Source organism: Podarcis pityusensis, assembly GCF_964106645.2.
Source record: "Podarcis pityusensis genome assembly, chromosome: 14".
NCBI lineage: Eukaryota > Metazoa > Chordata > Lepidosauria > Squamata > Lacertidae > Podarcis > Podarcis pityusensis.
In genome coordinates this window covers 44,060,188-44,083,159 of record NC_138039.1, presented here as the reverse complement: position 1 = coordinate 44,083,159, position 22,972 = coordinate 44,060,188, and the positions used below count along the sequence as shown (strand labels likewise).

Below are 22,972 nucleotides of genomic sequence, written 5' to 3'. Positions count from 1 at the left end.
AAGCAAGTATTAGAAATCACCCCAGAATTGGCCCTACTAAACATCTTCCAAGACAACAATGCCCACTTATACCACAAAGAACTCATAACCCACCTACTCTCAGCAGCCATAAACAATTTAACCAGACACTGGAGAGACCTGTCAGGAGTAAGCATGGACCAATGGTACCAAATAGCATGGAAAACAGCCTTACTAGAAAAATTAACCAATAAACTGAAACTGACACGGGGACAAATAGAAGACGATGCCTTCACCCCGGTATGGCTCCCCTTTATCACATACACAGCCCAACAAAACAATGACAAAAATCCACCAACAGCATACAAATCAATATGGCTAACCTGATCCAAAACACCCACCCACTCCACTCACACATGAAAACAAAGACCACCACAGCCAACCACAAATGAACAGTCACACCCTAGGCCAACCCCAACCTCTCTCACCACCAAAGGAACACAAGTGAACAGCAGAGAACCTGCACAAGCAGTGCCGACACAAAACCCCACATATATTAAGTATAATAGAAACATCACCACCTGACCCCACCCCCACTCATCTTTTCCCCCACCTCTTTCCCCCTATTCTTCCTAATGTCTCAACAAATGAAAACGATTTGTAAAAAAAAAAAGTTACATGGGGGGGAAAATACAAGAGACATTGCACATACCTTTGTAAATCAAGAAAAGCTTTAATAAAAATACATTTAAAAACAAAAACAAAATACTGGGTACTTAGTAAGGGAAAGACTCCACACACTAGTACTTTTTTAAAAAAAGGGTTATTGCTAAGTACAACAGTAAAAAATGACATCTAGGGCTTGAAGTTACATTTCTAGTTGACTTTGGTTAAATCACATTTCAAAAAAGCCAACTGGCAAACTGCCACAGAAAATCTTTTACATCTCTCCATCCTCTGCCCAGCTTCAGGGATCAATTGCTATATATACATATGCAGGTATCTAGTCTATACAAACAAACACAAACAAACAAACAAACAAACCTCTAATCAAATAATCCCACCTACTCTCCAGCTAGAAATGGGACAGAAATTCATTTAAGGCAAATTTATCAAATTATGATTTTGTGAAACAATATGAGAACTGGAACACTTCCGTCCTTCCAAATTTGCACTTTTCCGAATTTTGTTTGAAAATAAGGTGTGCTTTGTGATTTGAAAATATCGCGTGAAAATTGTGTAGAAAAGTGTGTGTTGGAAGAAATTGACCTGAAAATGCTGAAGAATTTTCATGAGAGCTAAAAAAAATACATCAAATTGCTGCAGTAATGTGGAGAACTGAATTTAAGATTTTAAAAAATGAGAGAACCAAAACTGACAGATCCTTCCAACTGGACAGTCTCGCAGTCAACAGTGGCTATTAACTCTCTTGAATATTCTTCGCAGAATGATTGCACTCCTGCATTTGTCAGTCATATGACTTGGCGCTTGAACCTTGGACTGTGACTAAGATACCCAGTGATGCGGTACAGTGATCTCTAAACCTGCTTGGCATTGTTCCACCTCTTCTAGGTGCGGACACTTTTTGTCAGTGGCCTTCCCGTGGACATCAAGCCCAGAGAGCTTTACCTGCTTTTCCGGCCATTCAAGGTAAGCAGCAGCACACGCATCCCAACAAGCAATTGTGTCCTTAGTCTATTGATATGGCAGCCTTGTGCCCTGTTGGCTATAGAGAAGAATTATGAAGTTGGTTCAAGGTCACCAGGGAGCAGGGCTGAGCAGGTATTCAACCCCAGATTCACCACCACCCCTCCAACTCCCAACCCCCAAAAGTCATAGAATTGGAAGGAGCCTCAGAGGTCAGCCAATCCAACTCCGATGCAGGAAATACTTCTTGAGCATCCCTGACCAGCTAACCAACCACCTTCCCGGATGGATGGGCCAATGGTCTGATCCAGTGTAGGAACTTCCCTTTGTTAAGTGTGTAACTGCCATTAGTAACTAATGGGATTAATATTTAGGGATGGCAACATGTCGGGATGCAGGTAGAATGCCCTCTGTCCAGCATTTGTCAGTTAGCTGGCTTTTAGTGGCAGGGTTAGGAAAGGGTTCTGCTTGAACTCTTGAAGGAACCCTTGCCAGTCAGACAATGTAAAGGTAAAGGGGACCCCTGACCATTAGGTCCAGTTGTGGCCGACTCTGGGGTTGTGGCGCTCATCTCGCTTTATTGGCTGAGGGAGCTGGCGTATAGCTTCTGGGTCATGACTAAGCCGCTTCTGGCGAATCAGAGCAGTGCACGGAAACACCGTTTACCTTCCTATTTATCTACTTGCACTTTGACATGCTTTCAAACTGCTAGGTTGGCAGTTCGCGGGGATTCGAACCGCCGACCTTCTGATCGGCAAGTCCTAGGCTCTGTGGTTTAACTCACAGCATCACTCGCGTCCCTAGTCAGACAATATTGGGCTACATATAGCAATGACTTGACTCCGTATAAAGCAGTTTCATAGGGTGGAAGGGCATAGCCCATCTGTGGTGGGGATGGTGGTGACGGGGTGAAAGTGTTTCTAACATAGTAACTACGTCTTAATGTTAACTCGCTTTTCAGGGCTGCAAAAGTATTTCTGGCACTTCGTTTAAGGGTGCTGGCCTGGCTTTGCATCCTTTTCTTTCCCTTTTAAGGAATCCAATAAGTAACTTGCTGGCTTCTCTCTCCTCAGGGTTATGAAGGATCGCTGATCAAGCTAACATCAAAACAGGTAATGCCTCCCTCAGTCCTCATTCTGGCAGCTTCCCAGTTCTGCCCTTAACTGCTTAAACTGTAGATCAGATGCCCTAATTAGGAAGAGGGAGGGGGGTGCAACCCTAGGATTACAGTAAAGGGATGGGCAATAGCATACACTCAAATAAAGCTGGGGCTGCTTTTATCCCATCCAAAGCCCCTGTCTGAAGGCTGTTCAGTTCTAACTGTGCTGCATGGACTGGCTGGCACTTTCTAATGGTCTACATATTGCATGTTTTGTGTACATAGTTTCCCTTTCCCTGCAAAAGTGCAGTGTCTTTCCCAAGACATTGCTTTATTGTACAGATATGGAAACTATGGCCGGAGTCTGAGTATTGCTGGACTCCAGGCTCCCATCAGCCCCAGGGATGATGGAGTCGAGCCCAATGATCTGGAGTGTGCCACAGGCTCCCCATCTCTGCTGTTCTAGCTAACAAAAACACCCACATCTGCCAACACGGCAAAGAAGCAAACCTTATCTTAAGGCGTCCTTTGTGCTGCTGAATACCCTGTCGGATACACCCAAAGCTGCAACAGAAGCTAGTCTGCCTCCAGTGCAATGAACAAGCTGGGCTCTGGGCTCAGCAACAGCAGGTTCTTCACATCTCCCATCCCTTGAAATGGAAGCTAGGTAGGCTGAAAGGCATAGAAGAACTTGCTGGGGCACCAGGTCCCTTGCCAGGCTGCCTGTTTGGAGCTACCAGCTCTGTGAAGGGCACCTGGAATGGAATGGATTGGAAACGAAACGAAATGAAACCATCACCACAAGCTGTACTCAGCAGTGTGGCTAGATCAGTTAGTTCCAAGCACACATCATGCACATGTTGTTTAAACCATGTGTTCTTTTCCCTAGCCGGTTGGCTTTGTTACCTTCGACAGCCGGTCTGGTGCGGAAGCTGCAAAGAATGCACTGAATGTGAGTATTGAGGACCATGCTGTTCAGGTACTTGCACAGCCCAATAGCCAGAATGACTTGGGCTCAGCATGCAATTCCATCCCATCTCATATCCGGTAACTTCATTGAAAGGGAAGTGCTGTAGATCTCCAGCTACTTGGGACTCATACCAATAACTATTATAACACATACTTGCAAACTTTGCAAGTTCTCCTTCCCACGTGGTGGAATGATGCTCAAAGCAAGCTAATCTGGAGTTGGAGCACTTCAGGGCATTAGTGAGCTGTGTGGGTTAACTGTGTTGCACCAGTTAAGCCCAGATGACATGGCTGCCATGTGTTTTCTGCCCTTCAAGGCAGGACTGGCCCAAGACATTTTGGCACCTGAGGCAGAACCCCAAATGGTGCCCCCTCCCCTCTGCAAGGGAAGAAGGGGTGAGGGGATGTCTACACTGGGAACAAGGGGGGGGGAGAAGGATCGACATCGGGATCTGCTGTGTCTGTGGATCCTACCACCTGAGGCAGTTGCCCCACCTTGCCTCATGGGTGGGCCAGCCCTGCTTCAGGGGAAAACCTAGGAATCTGTGGCATCTGTTGAGATGCATGGAAAGGTCTTCTTTTCCTGGCTCTCACCTGTAAGCTATTTAATGCAGGAACAGCTTTCGCAGTGGGGTGGAGTCACAGCAATAGCCTCCCAAGAGCAGAATTGCTTCTACTTGCCAGGAGAGAGAGGGGACAGGCTTGCGTCCTCGTAGTCCCAACTTCACTGCCACTTTGTCCCAGTGATGACTGTTGCCACAAGGCTATTGCTGTGGCGCTCTCCCCACCCCCAGCAGGCAAGCAGCTGCCGATGAAATGAGCTGGGAGCACAGCTGGCAAGGACCAAACATACTCAACCACTCATGGACTGCAAAGGCCAATTGATGCTCTGTTGTGTGTGCTGCTTGCCGGGAGCCTTCAAAAACACTTGTCGGCAGTCTGAAACAGTAGGCTCTGTTCTTGCTACCAATACTGTTACATACATAGACCCAGCCTGATCCCTGGGAAAGGCACACAGACAACTTCTCCTTCCCAAGCTTTTGCATTGACAAGAAAGCACATTTTCTGTATTGGCCTTGCACGTTTTATGTACCGCTCTTCAGCCAAATTGTGTTCCAGTGTGGTTTCCAAGAAGATTGACTGCATGGCTTTTATTCCATTCTGTTCTTTCTCTCTCCTGCCGCTGCAGGGCATCCGCTTTGACCCGGAGAACCCCCAGACGTTGCGGTTAGAGTTTGCTAAGGCCAACACCAAGATGGCAAAAAGCAAGCTGATGGCCACACCGAATCCCACCAACCTCCACCCTGCCCTGGGAGCGCACTTCATTGCACGGGACCCTTGTGAGGAATATTGTGGAGCAGGGGGAGGGGTGCAGGCCTGCACTGGGGGGGTTGGTGCCCTAGATCAGCCTTTCCTAACCATGGGTCGGCACATGTTGTGGAACTACAACCCCAGCCAGCATGGCCCCAGTGGTCTGGGATGATGGGAATCGTAGTCCAACATTATCTGAGTGGTTGGGAAAGGCTGCTTTAGATGACGGCGCAGGCTGCCATTTCCTGCTTTTACTGAGGGTTGCCTCACACATGGCAGCAAATGTCTTCCCCAAGTGAGCACTGATGGGGTCAGCTGTAGCAAAACTTTTGTATTAATTGATAATAGCATCTGTTTGCAAAAAAAGAGGTGTTGAAGGGGCTTTAAAACGCAAGGAGATTAAAATCATTGTATACCTTGGTATGAATGTGGCAGCTATACCTATGCATAACTCTTTTGTTTTTACTGTGTGTTTAAACCCATGTGAAGCAGCCCTTAGCAAAACACCTACATCTGCTGCACATGGAGGGGAGAGTATCTGAAAGAATTGGAGCTCAACCTCCTGGTGCGGCTGGGCCCAACTCCCATTAGCCCCACCCAATGTGACCAGTGATGGGAGTTGGAGTGCAGAAGCACCTGGAGGCAAACAGGCCGGGGGGGCGGGCGGCTGCCCTAGATTCATCCCTCGTCTTTGAGTGTGGGGTAGGAGGAACCTGTGTGCACACACCTCTGTGAGATGCTTGAGCAGGGCTGCTTGGATGGATGGATGGATGGATGGATGGATGGATGCCACTGGGTGGAAGCCCTTTGGTCCTGAGCTGGGGTTATGAGATGTGGTGCAGATGTGTGTATTTGCATCTTACCTTGCTGCTCTTTCTGCCAGAGGTGCTGCTGCCCCTACACAACCCAGCCTGTTTGGTTTATTTCCCTCTCTCTCCGTCCATGTCTTGAGTGACGTGCTGTTGCTCCCTCATGTCTAGATGACCTGACTGGAGCAACCCTGATTCCAGCATCTCCAGAGGCATGGGCTCCCTACCCACTCTACACCACGGAGTTAACCCCTGCCATCCCACATGCTGCTTTCACATACCCAGCTGCTGCCGCTGCTGCTGCACTTCATGCTCAGGTGAGTCCATAATGCCACCCCCCCTTTTTTTTGATGAGCAGGAATCTGTCTCCTTCCCCCTCCAGCTCCAACAGAATAGCCTGCACCTTGGTCCTGTCATTGCAACTGCAGGGAAATTCAGGACCCGGAGCCTGGTTGGGGTTTGATAAGGTTACTAAATTGTCATTCCCCTCCGCCGCTCACCCAGACAATAGTGGCTTGCTTGGGGAATTAGCGGAGGAGAGCACAATTTGGTGACAGAGGAGCTATCTCAAAGGAAAAGCTATCCCTTAAAGAATCCTGTACCCTAAGCCCTTCAACTGCTAGTAGTCTACAAGAGTGGCAGATTTGCATTAAAATAGGTGGTCTAGTCCCTCTCAGTGCAGTGGTAGGGAAGGGGAAGAAGACTTGTGTTGGTCTGCTATGTAGAGTTCAGGAAAAGGACCTGGCCTAGAATTTGAAAGCATTGAAGTGAGGAAGATGAGATGCAGATAGAAACACTGAAAGGACTGGGAAGTGCTTTGCTGTGTTGCTGTACTGCTGGAGGCTGTCCCAATAAGGACTACGCAGTACAGAGAGCCAAAACCCTCTGTCTTTGGCCAAGCTAATGGCTTGCACTCGATTGAATTAGTATAGCCTCTTTTATAAAGGGGAAATAGATGTCAACCTTTTGGCTCTACAGTCTCACGATGCTCTTGCATTGCCTCCCATAGAATAGCATAGCAGAGCATCCTGGCTCTATTCTCCCTCCATAAGGGATCCCAAAGTCGAGGAGAGTTCTAGAATGCATTGCTTTACACAGGCCAAATCCCCTCCATGTGACTCTTAATGTGCTTGCGCCTCCCTGGTGTGCAACTCTTTCTGTGTGCGTGATGCTTCTGCACCAAGTGTGTCAAATTTATAGTATCTAATATAATAAATGCATTTGACTACATTGTGTGGCTTGTGCAGGCAGTGTGTTCAAAAGTTGAGTACCTCCTGCCTGAGAGAATACTGTGCCTGTTGCAGGATATCAGCCGGGGACAGTGCTGGATGTGATGCTTTGCTGCTCCTGCAAAAGGGGGAGCTCGTAACAGTGGTGTTTCCCCCTCACCCCTCCTGTCCACTTGGGTAGATCATTTCCCTGGAATGAACCCAGCAACTCGTCCTTTGAGATGAATGAATGTGTTACTCATAAAGCTTTTATAGGGTTAAACATTACTTCGCCCCTCCTTACTAAACAACTGTCAGCGCAGCATTCTGCCCAATACGTGAGGCTGGAAGCCTGGTGTGTGAATGTTAAGGATGGGAGAAGTTTGCTGACAGGTGTTGGAAGGAAGCCTAACCAGGAGATATTTGCCAAGCCCTTCTGCCTATGTGGTTAAAGCAGCCAGATGAGGTGTTTTGTTGCAGTTCCACGTAACACAACAAGGGTGAATAGTCTCCCCAAAGTGGTGCAACTTTGGCGGGGACAATAAAGACCCAATCTCTTGAATGCTTGCTCCCATCTCTGGCATCTTTTGGGGCATTTTTCTAACAACTGTATCCTCGTCTTCCTTTGTCACAAGTCAAATCCCAGGCAGCCAGGAATCTTACAGTGAATGATGAGACATTGTTGCAAGACTACAGGCTTATCTGCACTTACCTGTGTCCGAGTGCTTTATTTTTTTTGCCCCAGAGCTTTCCTCACAAAACCCCACTTTTTAGCACTCAATTGGAGCAAATGTCAATTTGAGTTTTCCACAGAGTGCTGTTTGATCCAGTTGAGCTTTAAAGATCAGTTTTTTGCAGGGGAAGCTCCAGAGCAAAAAAGCAGGGCACTCAGACATGGAGCTTTAACACACTGACCATGCCTGGAACAAGTGGTGGAAAGTAAAATGCAGATAAGCACCCTCTAGACATCAGATTAATCAATTTTCTGCTGCCGCTAAGGACAAACACAGCCAATTCGGAAAGAATTTGCCCTTGCTCTGAACACATGCACCCTTCCAGTGCAATCGCCAAGGAAGCACTTGTGAGTCCTCCCATTCCTTTGCTTTCAGCTCAACCCTAGTCAGAATTGCTCCTGGGCTGTGGGAAAGAGTTCTGCAGAGAAGCTGCTTGCAGAAAGGTACATGAAAAGTGGGCAACTGCCAATGACTACAGACTTGCTGGAGTGTCTCTAGTACCAATGTTTCCCTCTACTAAAACACACCACTTTATTTCTGGGGTGGGAAACCTGTGGCCACATTCCCACAGGTGGTTGTGCTGCAAGTCAAGTCATCCCTGAACATTTGCCTTGCTGGCTGGGGCTGATGGGAGTCTGAGTTCAGTAACTTCCGCCAGGCCACAGGTTCTCCACCCTCTCCGTAGCCGAATGAACTAACAAATGACAATGCAAGAAATCTTCCTCTGTAGCCCTTCTTGGAGCCCAAGAAGAGAAGAGGCATCTCTAGATGGGTTGTTCCAGTGGTTTGAACAGCGATGACTACGGATTCTGTGTTTGCTCCTGAATGCTGATTCCCTCCCACCCTCTTCCCCGTCCCACCAAATCTCCTGGCAGGACCTACAGGTTGTCATGATCAGTGGCAGCTGCCAACAAAATGCCTCTTGCCCCCTCCCCCCCAAGGGGCTCCCACAGCGGCCAACTGGTGGTTGAAATGATCCCTCCTTTGATGTCTTCAGTGACCTGCCGCCAGGATGCCTACGCAGGCCAGCCCTGAAGCTCAAGGCTGGCCCTGGAGGTGTGGGACACCATAGTCCTGGCTTGCCCCTGCTAGAGTGGAGTGGCTGTACAACAGCTTCATTCCTAGAAGCCTTTAAGGATGGTGGGTCCCGTCTCTGGAAAAAGGCTGGTAAGGTAACATCATCTCTCTGCCATTTTGGGCACAACGGGGTTTTCCGCAAGCTTCTTTTTTTATTATTTTTCTGCCCCATCTCTTCCTTGGCAACCCAGTGCATGGGCCTCCACGCTATCCACCCACCAAAAGCCCAGGCAGGATGAAATGCCAGGTATTTCTCTAACCCACCTATTGCCAACTTGGCACACATGACATGGCACCACAGCATGGCACCCCTTGTGTTGAAAGTGGCCCCACTGAGCAGGGATGGATTGGTCCTGCCTGTGGGAGGGGAGGAGCCTCAGCGGGTGGCAATCCTGCCACATGGTGCTGTGCTCCCTGCCACCTTTTTTCACTCACCACAGTCACGTGGTGGGAGGGGGGTTGAGATTGTAGTCGTAGCAACAGCACACACGGATTTAATTTCCCCCGCACAGCCAACTGGTGCACACACACACATCAGTCACGCTATGGACTCTGTCAAGGAAGGGACAACCCATCCTTGACAAGAGACCAGAATATCCTTCTTCACACTCTTTCCAAATGTAAAAAAATCCTGATTTCCTTTAATATAATTTTGTTCTTTTACTCCTTCACTCCAGTCTGATACGGTTGCTGCCTATGTCATAGAACTTCATAGGAAAGGGGTGAGGAAGATGTTGGAGAGGGTGGAAGTAGGGTTGGACAAATCTGTTAATTGTGGTTTCTCTTGTTTTTCCAGTCTTAAATTTGGGTTCACGTTTCCACTAGTGCGATTTTTTTTTTTAAGGGAATTTATCCTAATATATACTTTTTTATGCAATTTTGCATAATGCACGTCTTGAAAACCATTTCCCCTAATAATAATGCATTTTTGTTCACATGTTTTCATAGCTACATGCACTCTTGTGCACATTTTACCCCATTTTATACATATTGCTTAGCTGAGGAGCTGAATTGCAGACTTCGGAGAAGTTGAAGTTTTGAATCATAGCTGAATTTCAGTTCCCATATTGTTTCAGTGAAGCATGAGTTAAGAAAGTTAGGCTTTAAATGCAAGCTGAACTGAATTCCCTCCCTTCCCTAGGTGGAAATTAGGGCTGCAGTGTTTAGTAAAACAAAGGGTTCTGCTGATCTGACATGCAGCTTTTAAAAAAACTTTACAGATTTCGTAAGAACTTACATTAGAGGATGAGAGCACCAGTCTTATAAGACATCTCCCTTTATCAGGGGATACCTCTAAAGGTGATGCAGGCATCTTTTTAAAAAGTGTGCTGCTTCACAGTTGCTTACTCATGTGCAACTGTGATCAATTGAGTAGAGTCATGTGATGGGCCCTCGTGATATGGACTGTTAGCCACAGTCCGTATGTATCCTGTATCTTCCCTGTCATTGCATATCGAATAATTGTGTTTTGATGTGTTTCCCCGCACCCCACCAGCCAGCTTTGGTCCAAATTGAGAAGAAGAACACCCTAGCTCCCTTTTTGAAGCTGGTAATATGTACACAGCCCATATGTAGAAGCAGCTGGCTTACTAAAAACACTCTGGAGAGAACCGCCCATTCCGCCAATGCTCTCAGTCTGGTTAACACAGATATCAAAGCAGCCTTCAGATACACAATTGTCATCTTCGCACAGGCATAGAGCCAACCTCTTGCCCTTCCATTGGGTTGTATGTGCACCTTGGGTGGCTGTCTCTCTCCTGGCAGGATCCTGCAGATCTAGCAACTGGGGGTTTTCTTTCCAGGGTTAAAGAGCACTGCACAGCCCGGCCAGGGAAACTTCCTGTTTCCATTCAGTTGTTGAGCAGAAGGAACAAAACTAATTCCAGATGTGCGGGGGAGATGGATGTAGGAATCTGGGAAATGCTTAAGCTACAGCTTGGGAGTGGTGGGAGTTTGTGGAAGGGCAGAAATACAAAACATGACAATGCTGGTGGCTACTATCAGGTGGGAGAACTAAATGCAACTTTTAACTTGCAAGGAAGGATAATGGTAAGAAAAAATTGAAGTTGGCAGGCATGCTGCAGAGCAAGCTGTACTCACAGACTGTGCAGATGTTGGAGGGAGTAAGAAGTCCAGTCCCCCAGATGTTAATATTGGCAGCAGATTTTATATATAAATTATAGTGCATCTAGTAGTACCAGTACGAAGGTGTGTTACTCCTCCTGAGCAACTTTTATATTACATCACATCCACATTGTATATTTGAAGCACTCTTACATCACTCTTAACTGTTATGGCTTCCCCTGAAGAAACCTGGGAACTGTAGTTGTTGAGTGGGAATTGTAGTTCTGGGGGGGGGGGGGTCACCTAAGTCTTGACGCCCATAACAGACTTCAGTTCCCAGGATTCTTTGGGGGAAGCCATGATTGTTACAGTGGGTATATAATTTAAGAGTACTTTAAATGTATGTTGTGGATATAGTCTAAGTTGCAAAAGGTCTTTAAGCAGAGACTGCAGGATGCTCTAGCTCTGAATTCCTAGCCTTAAAACGGGGATTGGACCTTCAAGGACTCCCCTCCAACTGTATTATTGGGTGGAGCACATATAGTACTAATTATATTTACATTGGTCCTACTATTATGCCTTATGAGGAGGGCAAAGGTCCAATTGCAACTGCCTTCATGAATCCTCAAAGATATGTTCCTCTTGGTTCCTGTGCAGTAAGAAATTTCTATTTGCTTTAGCTTGGGGATGGGCAACATGCAGCCCCTCAGATGGTCCTAGGCTGTCCCAGCTAGCATGGCCAATGCACAGGGATAATGGGATTTGTAATCCAACAATGACTGGATGCCCACAGGTCCCCCATTGTTGCTTTTACAGGTCATGGTTATTGGGTTACTTCTGGACCAAACGCTGCTGCAGCTGTCCAGATGTTACCTCTTCTCCCCTGTTAAGTTGCCCTAGCCCCAAAACTTCTCAGCATTTTGCAGGTGTCAAAACAGGGGCTCTTGTACATTTGATACCTCACTATTCTCACACAAAGGGTCCCTGCGCACAAGCCTCGCACACTACTGCACATTTTCAGGCTCTGCTTGCTTTATTTGTTTACTCTGAAGCAGCCTCCTCTGCAGCGAATTCTGGGGTAGGTGTGTCTCGTGTGCAAGAGAAGGCTATCTGCAACAGTTTAGTCATTGTAATAAACATTGTAAGTTTTGAAAAAACCAAAACTTAAAAAACCACCACACCTTAATCTGCCAGTGGTTGTTCTTGTAAAATAGCTGCAACTTGAAATGTGGTTGGTCAAGTTGACTAGGTGGTTAAGTTGTTTGGGAAGCAGTAGAGATTGGAAAGGAAGCAGGTTGTAAGTGTTGCACATGTGATCTATTTTTAAAATCTCAAATAGGAACATTTATTTACCAGGGACTTGGTTCCAGACGAGAAGTACCAGCTCTGATAAATGTGGACAGTTGGAGCACATGAGACTACTTTGGTTGTGATGGCGAGGAACAGCCAAGAAGTAATGCATCACTGCAGAGTTGTAATGTGGGTCAGGAAAGAGGCCCATGAGCTGTAGGTTGAGTCTTAAGACAGCCATTGTTGCCACCATGTCCTTTTTGTGGCAAAACCTACAGCTCTGCAGGTCATTCATCAAACGTGACCTCCAAGGCATAAACTTCCTTAGAACTGGGAGTTGAGAAAAGATGTATCAGTTGCCTTGAAGGGGCAGAGAAGACATTATGGGACCTTGCTAATGTTATGGGCTTAGCAAGCTTGAGTATGTCTCCCTGTGTCAATTATTCAAAAGGTTGCAGGGAGCAATACATGATGAGTGGCAGTCCTGTTTTCCAGAGGATCTTGAGGAATAATGAGCAGCCTAAGAGAAGTAGCTTACGTAGTTACCTTCATTGGATGCACTGATACTTCCCCCTCCTCTATCATACTCTGTCATTCTCTTCTAGATGCGCTGGTATCCGCCCTCTGAAGCTACCCAGCAAGGATGGAAGTCTCGTCAGTTCTGTTAGTTTTAGTGAGTATCTGGCTTGGATGACTTGGCTCAAAATAATAATAATAATTTATTATTTATACCCCGCCCATCTGGCTGAGTTTCCCCAGCCACTCTGGGCGGCTCCCAATCGAGTGTTAAAAACAATACAGCATTAAATATTAAAAACTTCCCTAAACAGGGCTGCCTTCAGATGTCTTTTAAAGACAAGATAGCTGCTTATTTCCTTGACATCTGATGGGAGGGCGTTCCACAGGGCGGGCGCCACTACCAAGAAGGCCCTCTGTCTGGTTCCCTGTAACCTCACTTCTTGCAATGAGGGAACCACCAGAAGGCCCTTGGCACTGGATCTCAGGGTCTGGGCTGAACGATGGGGGTGGAGACGCTCCTTCAGGTATAATCTCTCATTAGTGGGGATCGCTGCGCAGCGATCCCTCTTGCTGTTCTGGCTTCTGGGATAGCTGCGCAGCCTGTATTCGTTCCATAAGACGCACACACATTTCCCCTTACTTTTTGTGAGGGAAAAAGTGAGTCTTGTAGAGCAAAAAATACGGTAACTATGTGGAATGGGAGGGTTACATATTATTGCCCGCACATGGGAATACCAGTGAAAGCAAGACTCCCTCATGGCAGGTCCCACTGCCCCCTTCAGTCATAATGTTCAGAAGCACCTGCCATGTGAACAATGTGATGAATGCTGACTGATGTCGCAGGTGCTTCTACATGTTATGACATGAAGTGGGAGAGGTGGCAGACTCCCTGGTTAGGGGGGTATTGTCTTTTTCTTACTGTGTTATCTATTTTGTGTTTACGTTGCAAACCACCCTGTCATCCCTGGATGAAGGGTGGTATATAAATTTAATAAATAGTGACAATAGTAATGTTAATCTTTAAGTTAGACTCTTGGGGTCTGGGGTGGAGGATTCTGTCCTGGTTACAGTGTTTGAAGACCTCCATTTTTTTGAAGTCTGGTCTCCTCTCTGAGCAAACAAGCACTGATAGGGAGGATGGACGTAGAAGGTATCCTCCTTGCATCATAGTGGGACTTAGAGGAATGGTGTTCTCAGCAATGCTCTCTCCCTTGTTTTTTCAAGAGCTGCCTCTTGGTCCACGTTTCCCCCCTTTGTCTCTCCATGGAGTGATGTGCCAGAGATGAAGTTATCTGGATCGCTGGAAACCTTCCTTCCAAGCCCTTCTTGTGGGCACCAGCAAGGTGCTCAACTGCAGTACCTTGTCCTTCTTGTGAACGAAGATGTGGGCTTTCCCGTCCAGGACTGTGAACATAAACTGCCCACCCCCTCACCCAACTCAGTGGACTCTGCATGGTCTGTGTTCTCGCTTGCCTTCCTGCCTGCCTGTCTCGCCCTCCGCTAACTCATAGCAAACTTCCATTTCTGAGTTTCTCCTCCTGCTACGCTGAGGCCTAGTTGGAGAGACTCGGTTTTGGTGACAGACCCCTTTTCTCTTCTCGTTTTTTTTTTTCTTTTCTGGTTTCCAGCTGGGTTCCTGGCACAAAAACGTGGTCTAGCTGTGTGTACGGTGCAATATCCAGGGCCTTCTTATCCTAAACATTGTTTATGCAGTTCCGCTGGAGGAAGCGAAAGACAATCAGTTTTGCATGTTTTCTGGCATGAATTTAAAACACTTTAACTTGGGTGTGTGCGTGTGTGAGTGTGCAAAGCTTGTTTTTGTTCTAGCATTTGTGTAACCATAGCAACGGGTCTTGGCCTAGCTATTGATCACTGAAGTTTTTCATCTTGCTTCTGTGAAGACTTTGCTTCTGGAAAACACTATCCTAGTTTTTGCCCTCTCTCTCTCTCCCCCCCCCCCCCCAATCCCCTTGGCTTTCTTTTTCCTCCAGTTTTCCCTTTCCAATTTCTGCTTTGACTAGAATTTGAAAAAGAAAAAAAAGTTTCTTCTCAAAAGTACAATGCACTGGGTTTCTTGTCCATTTGCCCTTCTCCAGTTAAAAGTCAGGGTTGTTTTTGTGTGTGTTTTCAGTCAGACTTCTATATATAGAACAGCTGTAAAATATTTAACCTTTTTTTCCACATCCCTCTGATTGGAGAGAATCCAGTCTTGCCAAATAATCAGCCATCCTTATGGGAATACCGAACAAAGATGTACGAGTATTTTTGTACCATGTGTAATAAGGAAGTATTTATGCATCATAAAAGATTTTGTGGTTTTTGTGCAATTAATTATTATTAAAGAGAAACTGTAATCTGTAAGATAAGTTAAATGTTTAGTTAAAAGCTTGAAGAGAAAAAGACTTTTTTCTGTAACTGATTCAGTCAGGCATAGTAACAAGAAGTTGTGCAATTTTTGTTAACATTTTATTGCTTGGTATTTGGAAGTGCTTTAAGTATTATTGGACCATGGCTGTCTCGCTTGTATTAAGATTCTTGAGAAATAAGTTGCTATATCCTATGAGAATGTGAAACTGGATAATATATGAATTGTACTCAGTGGTGTGTTGACTCTTTAGTGTGGTGGGGGCAAGGGTGGAATGTGGCTATTAACTTTTTTAAAAAATAATATTTATTACTTTTCCAACAATTTAAACACACACAAACAAAAAATAAAAAGAAAAAACACACACAATACAATACATTACAAAAACACTACATAACACCTTAAACTAACAAGACAAAACAAAAACAATTTAAAAGACATCAAACAATTTCAGTATCTTATCTTTCATTCACTTATTTCAGTGGCCTCCTCACACCTCCCTTTTTGTATTCCACTTCTGTTGATTGTTTCAGCAATTCCTTTCCATCTTCCTCTGCTTTCTATCTTTTAATTATCTTAACAGATTCTAACCTTATTTTTCCCTTTAATACTCTATTGATCTATTTATACTTAATTCCTTATAACATTTCTACTAAAGCCATATAACTTCATTCCAACATTTTTCTAACATTCATTAATTTTACAGTATTTCTGTAAATAGTCTTTAAACTTTTTCCAGTCTTCTTCCACCGACTCTTCTCCCTGGTCTCGGATTCTGCCAGTCATTTCCGCCAATTCCATATAGTCCATCAACTTCATCTGCCATTCTTCCCGAGTGGGTAAATCTTGTGTCTTCCAATACTTCGCAATGAGTATTCTTGCTGCTGTTGTTGCATACATAAAAAAGTTCTATCCTTCTTTGACACCAATTGGCCAACCATGCCCAGGAGAAAGGCCTCTGGTTTCTTCAGAAAGGTATATTTAAATACCTTTTTCATTTTGTTATAGATCATCTCCCAGAATGTCTTAATCTTTGGGCATGTCCACCAAAGGTGAAAGAATGTACCTTCAGTCTCATTACATTTCCAACATTTATTGTCGGGCAAATGATAAATTTTTGCAAGCTTGACTGGTGTCATGTACCACCTATAAATCATTTCCATTAAATTTTCTCTTAGGACATTACATGCCGTGAATTTCATACTTGGGAATGTGGCTATTAACTTACAGAGCTCACAAACCTGTCGTGTTTTGGAAATGTGGCATGGGGTTACATTTGCGCCACACCTTCAGAGTTCTTGCCTACCACTTTAGTATCCATAACTTCTCGCAAAGAATGCTGGGAAGTGTAGTTTAAGTGTGCTGAGAGTTGCCAGAAGACTCCTATGCCCCTCTCAGAGTTAAAATTCCCAATTCAGACCCCCTTCCCAGGGAGCTCTATGAATTGTAGCTCTGAAGGGAACAGGCTCTCCTGACAACTCTCGGCACCATTAACAAACTACATTTCCCAGGATTCTTTGCAAGAAGGCATGACTATTAAATGTATACATTGGTACCTCGGGTTAAGTACTTAATTCGTTCTGGAGGTCCGTTCTTAACCTGAAACTGTTCTTAACCTGAAGCACCACTTTAGCTAATGGGGCCTCCCGCTGCTGCTTCGCCGCTGGAGCACGATTTCTGTTCTCATCCTGAAGCAAAGTTCTTAACCCGAGGTATTATTTCTGGGTTAGTGGAGTCTGTAACCTGAAGCGTCTGTAGCCTGAAGTGTATGTAACCCGAGGTACCACTGTATATGTATGCTGGATGTTGTGCATCTGCCTCCCTCACCCCTCAGTCCTCATCCTCGCTGTGGTGGTACACCTCTGAGTAGAACAGAATTGCTAGGCCACGGAGGGAAACATACACCAGAGGCAATTTGGACAGGAACATGTATCACACCCTCCAACATTCTTCGGATGAAAATAGGGACATTCTGTTCTGCATCGGTATCACTGCTTGAGCATTTCTCCTGGTCAAATGCAAAAGTTATTAGAGGAAACACACAAAACGGCAGTATGTTAAGCGCAGAAATCTTTCTGTTCCTATCTCTAGGAACCGAAGCTGTGTACCTCCGAACTACCAGTTGCTGGAAATGCCCTGCTTCTGAGCTTCCTTTTGACAGAAAAGGGTGCTGGACTAAATAGAGATTTGGTCTTGCTGATTTGGTGGTCTGTGCTGCACCATTTCAGACTCTGCTTGTGGGACTCAATGCCCTTTGTATCAAAGAGTCGTGTCATGTAGAAAGCTGCTGGGGGGAAAGTCCCTAGTTTTTGATATGGAGAGAATTTTGCACTTAACACCTAGATCCAGACTTAGCCGCTTGGTTGAAAACTGGGCCTCACTTCTGCATGGCTGGAACGTAGCCGGCCCTCCACCTGCCTGCCCAAATGTCTACCAAAAAGCCATCCAGTGACTGGTTTTGGTTGTTGGCTTCTTCCTTCCTCATCTCTCTGTTGCCTTTGTAGTCCTCAGCAGGGAAGATGATGGGGACTAAACTGGAATTAGTTAGCTCTGGTTCCACGTGCCGTTCAGGCTCCTTGTCTTCTGCCCTGGTAGTCTGAGTGGACACTTAACCACTGCAGAGCCTAGCCATATGATCAATTCTCATACCTGCCCTTTCCTTGAATGAATTCCACTTTGTGTTTTATAACCGCCTGACACGTGCCTGGTCATCTGCTGTCCCTGTCCTCTTTGCTTCGTGGTGTGCTTGCATCGAAGCCCAAGCTGCCATGACCAGTGCCCACCAATTTGGCACCTCTGGAGGAGGGAATGGTCTTCCCTTTTTGCCTGCTGTGTGGATGCACCTGTTCCATTAGAGGGGCAAGATGCGCTGCCGTCACCAAAAGGCAGGGACTGTTTTCATGAATAAATGATAACAAGTAAACCGTTCATGTTGAAACAACTGCTCAGCCAAGCGACATTCTCCCCAGCACCAAATAACTCTTCCCCACCCCCCTTCCTGCAGTGCAGGTGTCTCCCTAGTGGGCAGGACTAGGAAGGGGGAGGTTGCAGGCAGCAGTTGGAGGGAGGGTTGAAGTGTTTCCGCAAATGCAGGTAAAACTGCACGGCCCCTTTCCCAAATCCAAAGCAGACATTGTGTCTCCCAAATACAAACTATTTCAACATTTGAACCCAGACTTCTATGCATTCTCCATGTTATTGGGAACATCAGTCACTGGATTCTTCTGGTTATAATAATACAGTGGTGCCTCGCAAGACGAATGCCTCGCAAGACGAAAAACGCGCAAGACGAAAGAGTTTTCCGTTTTTTGAGTCGTTCCGCAAGACGAATTTCCCTATGGGCTTGCTTCGCAAGACGAAACGTCTTGCGAGTTCTTGCGAGTTTGTTTCCTTTTTCTTAAAGCCGCTAAGCCGTTAATAGCCGTGCTTTGCAAGACGAAAAAACCGCAAGACGAAGAGACTTGCGGAACGGATTAATTTCGTCTTGCGAGGCACCACTGTAATAATAATTTATCATTTATACCCCGCGCATCTGACTGGGCTTCCCCAGCCACTCTGGGTGGTTTCCAACAAAATATTAAAATACAGTAATGCATCAAACATTAAAAGCTTCCCTAAACGGGGCTGCCTTCAGATCTCTTCTAAAAGTCTGGTAGTTTTTGTTCTCTTTGACCTCTGATTGAAGGGCGTTCCACAGGGCGGGTGCCACTACCGAGAAGGCCCTCTGCCTGGTTCCCAGTAGCTTTGCTTCTCGCAGTGAGGGAACAGGCAAAAGGCCCTCAGTGCTGGACCTCAGTGTCCGGGCAGAACGATGGGGCTGGAGACGCTCCTTCAGATATACTAGACTGAGGCCAGTTGTGTTTGATGAGACATGGGTCTGCAACCCTGCTGTGTCTGGTGTAAGGATGGTTGATCTTGACTTTGGCTGTATCCCCTCTTGCCTGCTTTGAAGTGGCATCTCCATCTGCCCCCTTATCCTTGCTGCTGTTGGCAGAGGCATACCCACAGCTTGGTCAAACCAGTCCCTGCCACAGGCACAGGGCATAAAAAAATCAACTTTCTGGCTATAAAAATGCAATATAAAAGCACAAAATGCATAATAAAAATAGGAACTAAACAAAACACACAGCCCAATAACCCCCCTCCCCCTACCCCATTCCACAAACATATTTAAAAGAAGTATATGGTGCTGCTACTCAGCCAAAACCCTGATTGAAGAGGAACGTTTTTCGCCTGATGACTAAAGGTGTATAATGAAGGTACCAGCTGAACTTCCCTGGGGAGAGCATTTCACAAATGGGCAGCCACTGCAGAACAGACCCATTTTCGTGTTGCCGCTCTCCTGATCTCTTGAGGAAGCATGCAAAGAAGTACCTCGGATGATGGTTGCAGGGTCTGACTAGGTTCATACGGAGAGAGGCAGTCCTCAAGGTATTGCAATCCTGAGCCAAAATTGACTTGCCACTTGTATACTAGGCTTTTGCCAAGAAGGCAAAAACTATTTTTTTTCTGAGTGGTGATGGTCATCTTCTTGGAGCTAAAGCAAAGAGTCTAGCTTTTGGTTTCACCTGATCTTGTGAGTCAATGAGGGATATCCAATGATGATGATGATTTATTGCATTTATAGCTCACCTTTCCTCCAAGGAACTCAAGCAACATCTGGAAGGCCAAGGGTTCCCCACACCTGCTCCAGATTATTTAAAGGGCATGAGAACATATTTTTTTTAATGAAAGTACAACCCATGGAACATGGGGTCTCCATTTATTCTGCCTGTGTTATGAAATAAGGGGTCACCTTTCCTGACAAAGCTCCTTCAAGAAATCGACTTGGCTGCCCTTTGGCTTCCAGGAAGCTGTCCTATACCTGGCATATGTTATTAACCTCAGCATTGCCTGCATTGAGTGATGGCAGCACTCTGGAGTATAACAGGTATTTTCCCCAGCCTTACCTGTTGATGCCAGTAGTCAAACTGGGGACATTTGCAGTTGGAACATATGTACTAGAGCCAAGCCCTTCCCATATATGCAAGCCACCTTATACCAGCCAGTGGCACTGTGATCTAAACCACTGAACCTCTTGGGCTTCCTGATCAGAAGTTGGTAGTTCGAATCCCCACAACGGAGTGAGCTCCCGTTGCTCTGTCCCAGCTCCTGCCATCCTAACAGTTTGAAAGCAGGCTAGTGCAAGTAGATAAATAGGTACCACTGCAGCTGGAAGGTAAATGGTCTTTCTGTGTGCTCTGGTTTCTGTCATGGTGTTCCATTGCGCCAGAAGCGGTTTAGTCCTGCTGCCGACATGACCCAGAAAGCTGTCTGTGGACAAACGCCGGCTCCCTCTGCCTGAAAGCGAGTTGAGCGCTGCAACCCATCGTTGCCTTTGACTGGACTTAACCATCCAGGGGTCCTTTACCAGCTTCTTTGCCCATCTAGGCATTGTGTGCAGACTCTTAAGCAACAACAGCTCTCCAGGGTCTCAGGCAGAAATCTCTCCTATACCTGCTCCCTTGCGCTTTTAACTGAAAGTACCAAGGGCACATGTTCTGCTGCTGAGCTACGGTTACACCCTCTGTCCCCTTCACACAGGAGGGGTACCTGTGGCTGTTCAGCTGTCATTGAACTCCAGTCACCATCACTCCACCAGCCAGCACAGCCAGAAGTCAAGGATAATAGGTGTTGCAGACACACAATACCTGGAGGGCCACAGGTTCCCCATCCCCGAAAATGTTGCCTCCCACTTCCTTTCTTTTTACTCCAGTGGCTTCTCTCGCCACCAGCACCTGCTCAGTCTGTGCATTGATTCCTGCTGAATCGTTTCCCCCTCCGCTCCTGTCTGTCAAACCAGCCACAGTACTCAGCTTTGCTCACCTAAGCATGAATGGCCCCTGGGGACCACTAGAGCCAACCGTGGGAGCACCCTGCCCTCTGAATTATAGACGAGATTGTTTAAATCCTGCATTAACATGGGCTGAGCATGAATAATTCACACGCTCCGTGCTTGCAAAGGGGTCTTGCGCATGTGCGCACACATCCTTCATAATAATCAAAGTAGGTCATAGCAGCAGCCAGGGCCCTGGAACAGAAGCACACTGCAATAAACCCGTGTGTGTGTGTGTGTGTGTGTGTGTGTGTGTGTACACCCACACAGCTGTGTTGACAGGCAGAGCAGATTCTGTCTTAATCTGGTGTGTTCATAACCAGCTTGTTGGGAGGCAAATTCCATATAGCACAATGGCTATCTGGTTTTGAAGACAGAATCTCCTCCTTCTAAAAACAGACACAACAACCAGGTCAGCTGTAAGTTGTTATTCACTTAAACCAGGGTTGGGGGAAATTTTGGGGGCAAGGGCCACATCCCCCCATGGGGAGCCTTCTGGGAGCCGCATACTAGTGGTGAGCCAGAGGCATGAATTGGCAGAGCAATGATCTTTCCAGAGGAAGAGGAAGGACTCTAGGACCCTGTCAGAGGCATCATGCCTCCTTCCCAAAGCCCAACTCCTTGCTTAGCCTGCTTTGGGAAGGTGGCAGGAGGGCTGCGTTAGATGTCAAATTTGGTCTCACTCCCACCACCAGTGTGACAAGACAATGTGCCTCCCGTGGGCGCCGTGTCGAAGAACTACTCTGGCCCACCATGGCTGTAGCCAGGATTCTTGTTGGAGGAGGGGCATAAAGATCAAGTGTAAAAATACCCCCCAAAAGCGGACATTACGGAGGGCTGGCTTTTGTTGGGGGGGACAGATTTCGGGGTGGCAGCACAAAATCACAGTTAATTGAGTATTTTAAATGCTTTTCAATCATCCCCCCCCCCCCCCGCTATGCCCATGCAGCCCACTTGGTATGAAAAGTTGGCTCTCCCTGATGAAGACGCTTGGGTCTTCCTGGTTTTTCGAGAGAATTCTGAACATGGCTATGGTGCCATCTAGGGGAAGGTCTCAGTTCAGCAATCCAAGAACTATGTACAGCAGATGCTTGGGTTGCGAATGTGAACCATATGGGATGCACATTCGCAACCCACAGCGTTCGCAACCTGCAGTGGCGCATCTGTGCACACATGGGTTGCGATTCAGCGTTTCTGCGTATGCGCAAAGCACAATTTAGCACTTCTACGAATGTGCAACTGCCAAAACCCAGAAGTAACCCGTTCCGGTACTTCTGGACTTCGGCGGTCCGTAACCCAAAAAAACGCAACCTGAAGCGTCTGTAACCTGAGGTATGACTGTAGTTAAATGAAGGCCTGAGTTTAGCGTGAGAGGTGGGGTGGGTGTGGGTGTGTACACACACACACACACACAAGCACATACGTGTAGGCTTGCCAGTTGGAAGGTTAGCAGTTTGAATCCCTGCAACAGAGTGAACTCCCATTGCTCTGTCCCAGTTCCTGCCAACCTAGCAGTTCGAAAGCATGCCAGTGCAAGTGGATAAATGGGTACTGCTGCAGCGGGAAGGTAAACGGCGTTTCCGTGCGCTCTGGTTTCCGTCAGTGTTCCGTTGTGCCAGAAGCAGTTTAGTCCTGCTGGCCAGAAAGCTGTCTGTGAACAAACGCCGGCTCCCACAGTCTGAAAAGCAAGATGAGTGTTGCAACCCCATTGTTGCCTTTGACCGGACTTAACCATCCAGGGGTCCTTTACCTTTACACATGTACAAGCATATTATCAAATAGGAATGGACACAGCTGTCAGTTTTGGTTATCTCTTTCTCACTCTTCTGATCTTAAAATTCAGTTCTGCAATGTTTATGCAGCAATTTCCAAACGTCCATGTAAGCCCCATTATAAAGACCTCGATTGGGCCTCAAGTTGAGAAACATCGTTAAACTGTGCATGGGAATGCGGCCTTTTTTCAAAGGGAAAAAACAAACTTTCCTCCCCTGGATTTTGCTAGTACTAAAATAAGAACTGCATCCGCCAGTTCCTTTTGCTGCCTGGG

The 22,972-nt window shown here is 46.5% G+C and overlaps 1 protein-coding gene across 3 annotated transcripts in view; it reads left to right on the top strand.

Annotated features, from left to right (window-relative positions):
* Positions 1-15,283, top strand: part of RBPMS2 (RNA binding protein, mRNA processing factor 2) — a 47,737-nt gene extending 32,454 nt beyond the window's left edge. The window contains exons 2-9 of one of the 3 annotated variants that reach the window (XR_013979552.1): positions 1,531-1,608; positions 2,679-2,717; positions 3,594-3,656; positions 4,863-5,013; positions 5,965-6,110; positions 8,733-8,902; positions 12,772-12,839; positions 13,910-15,283. Coding sequence is in view for 1 of the 3 variants with exons in the window: in XM_080981566.1 (XP_080837692.1) it covers positions 1,531-1,608; positions 2,679-2,717; positions 3,594-3,656; positions 4,863-5,013; positions 5,965-6,110; positions 12,772-12,834 (540 nt within the window). In the remaining 2 variants the exon portion in view is untranslated. Of the gene's footprint in view, positions 1-1,530; positions 1,609-2,678; positions 2,718-3,593; positions 3,657-4,862; positions 5,014-5,964; positions 6,111-8,732; positions 8,908-12,771; positions 12,840-13,909 lie in introns of all 3 variants that reach the window. The other 2 variants (XR_013979553.1, XM_080981566.1) reach the window with 2 other exon arrangements.
* The last annotated feature ends 7,689 nt before the right edge of the window (positions 15,284-22,972 follow it).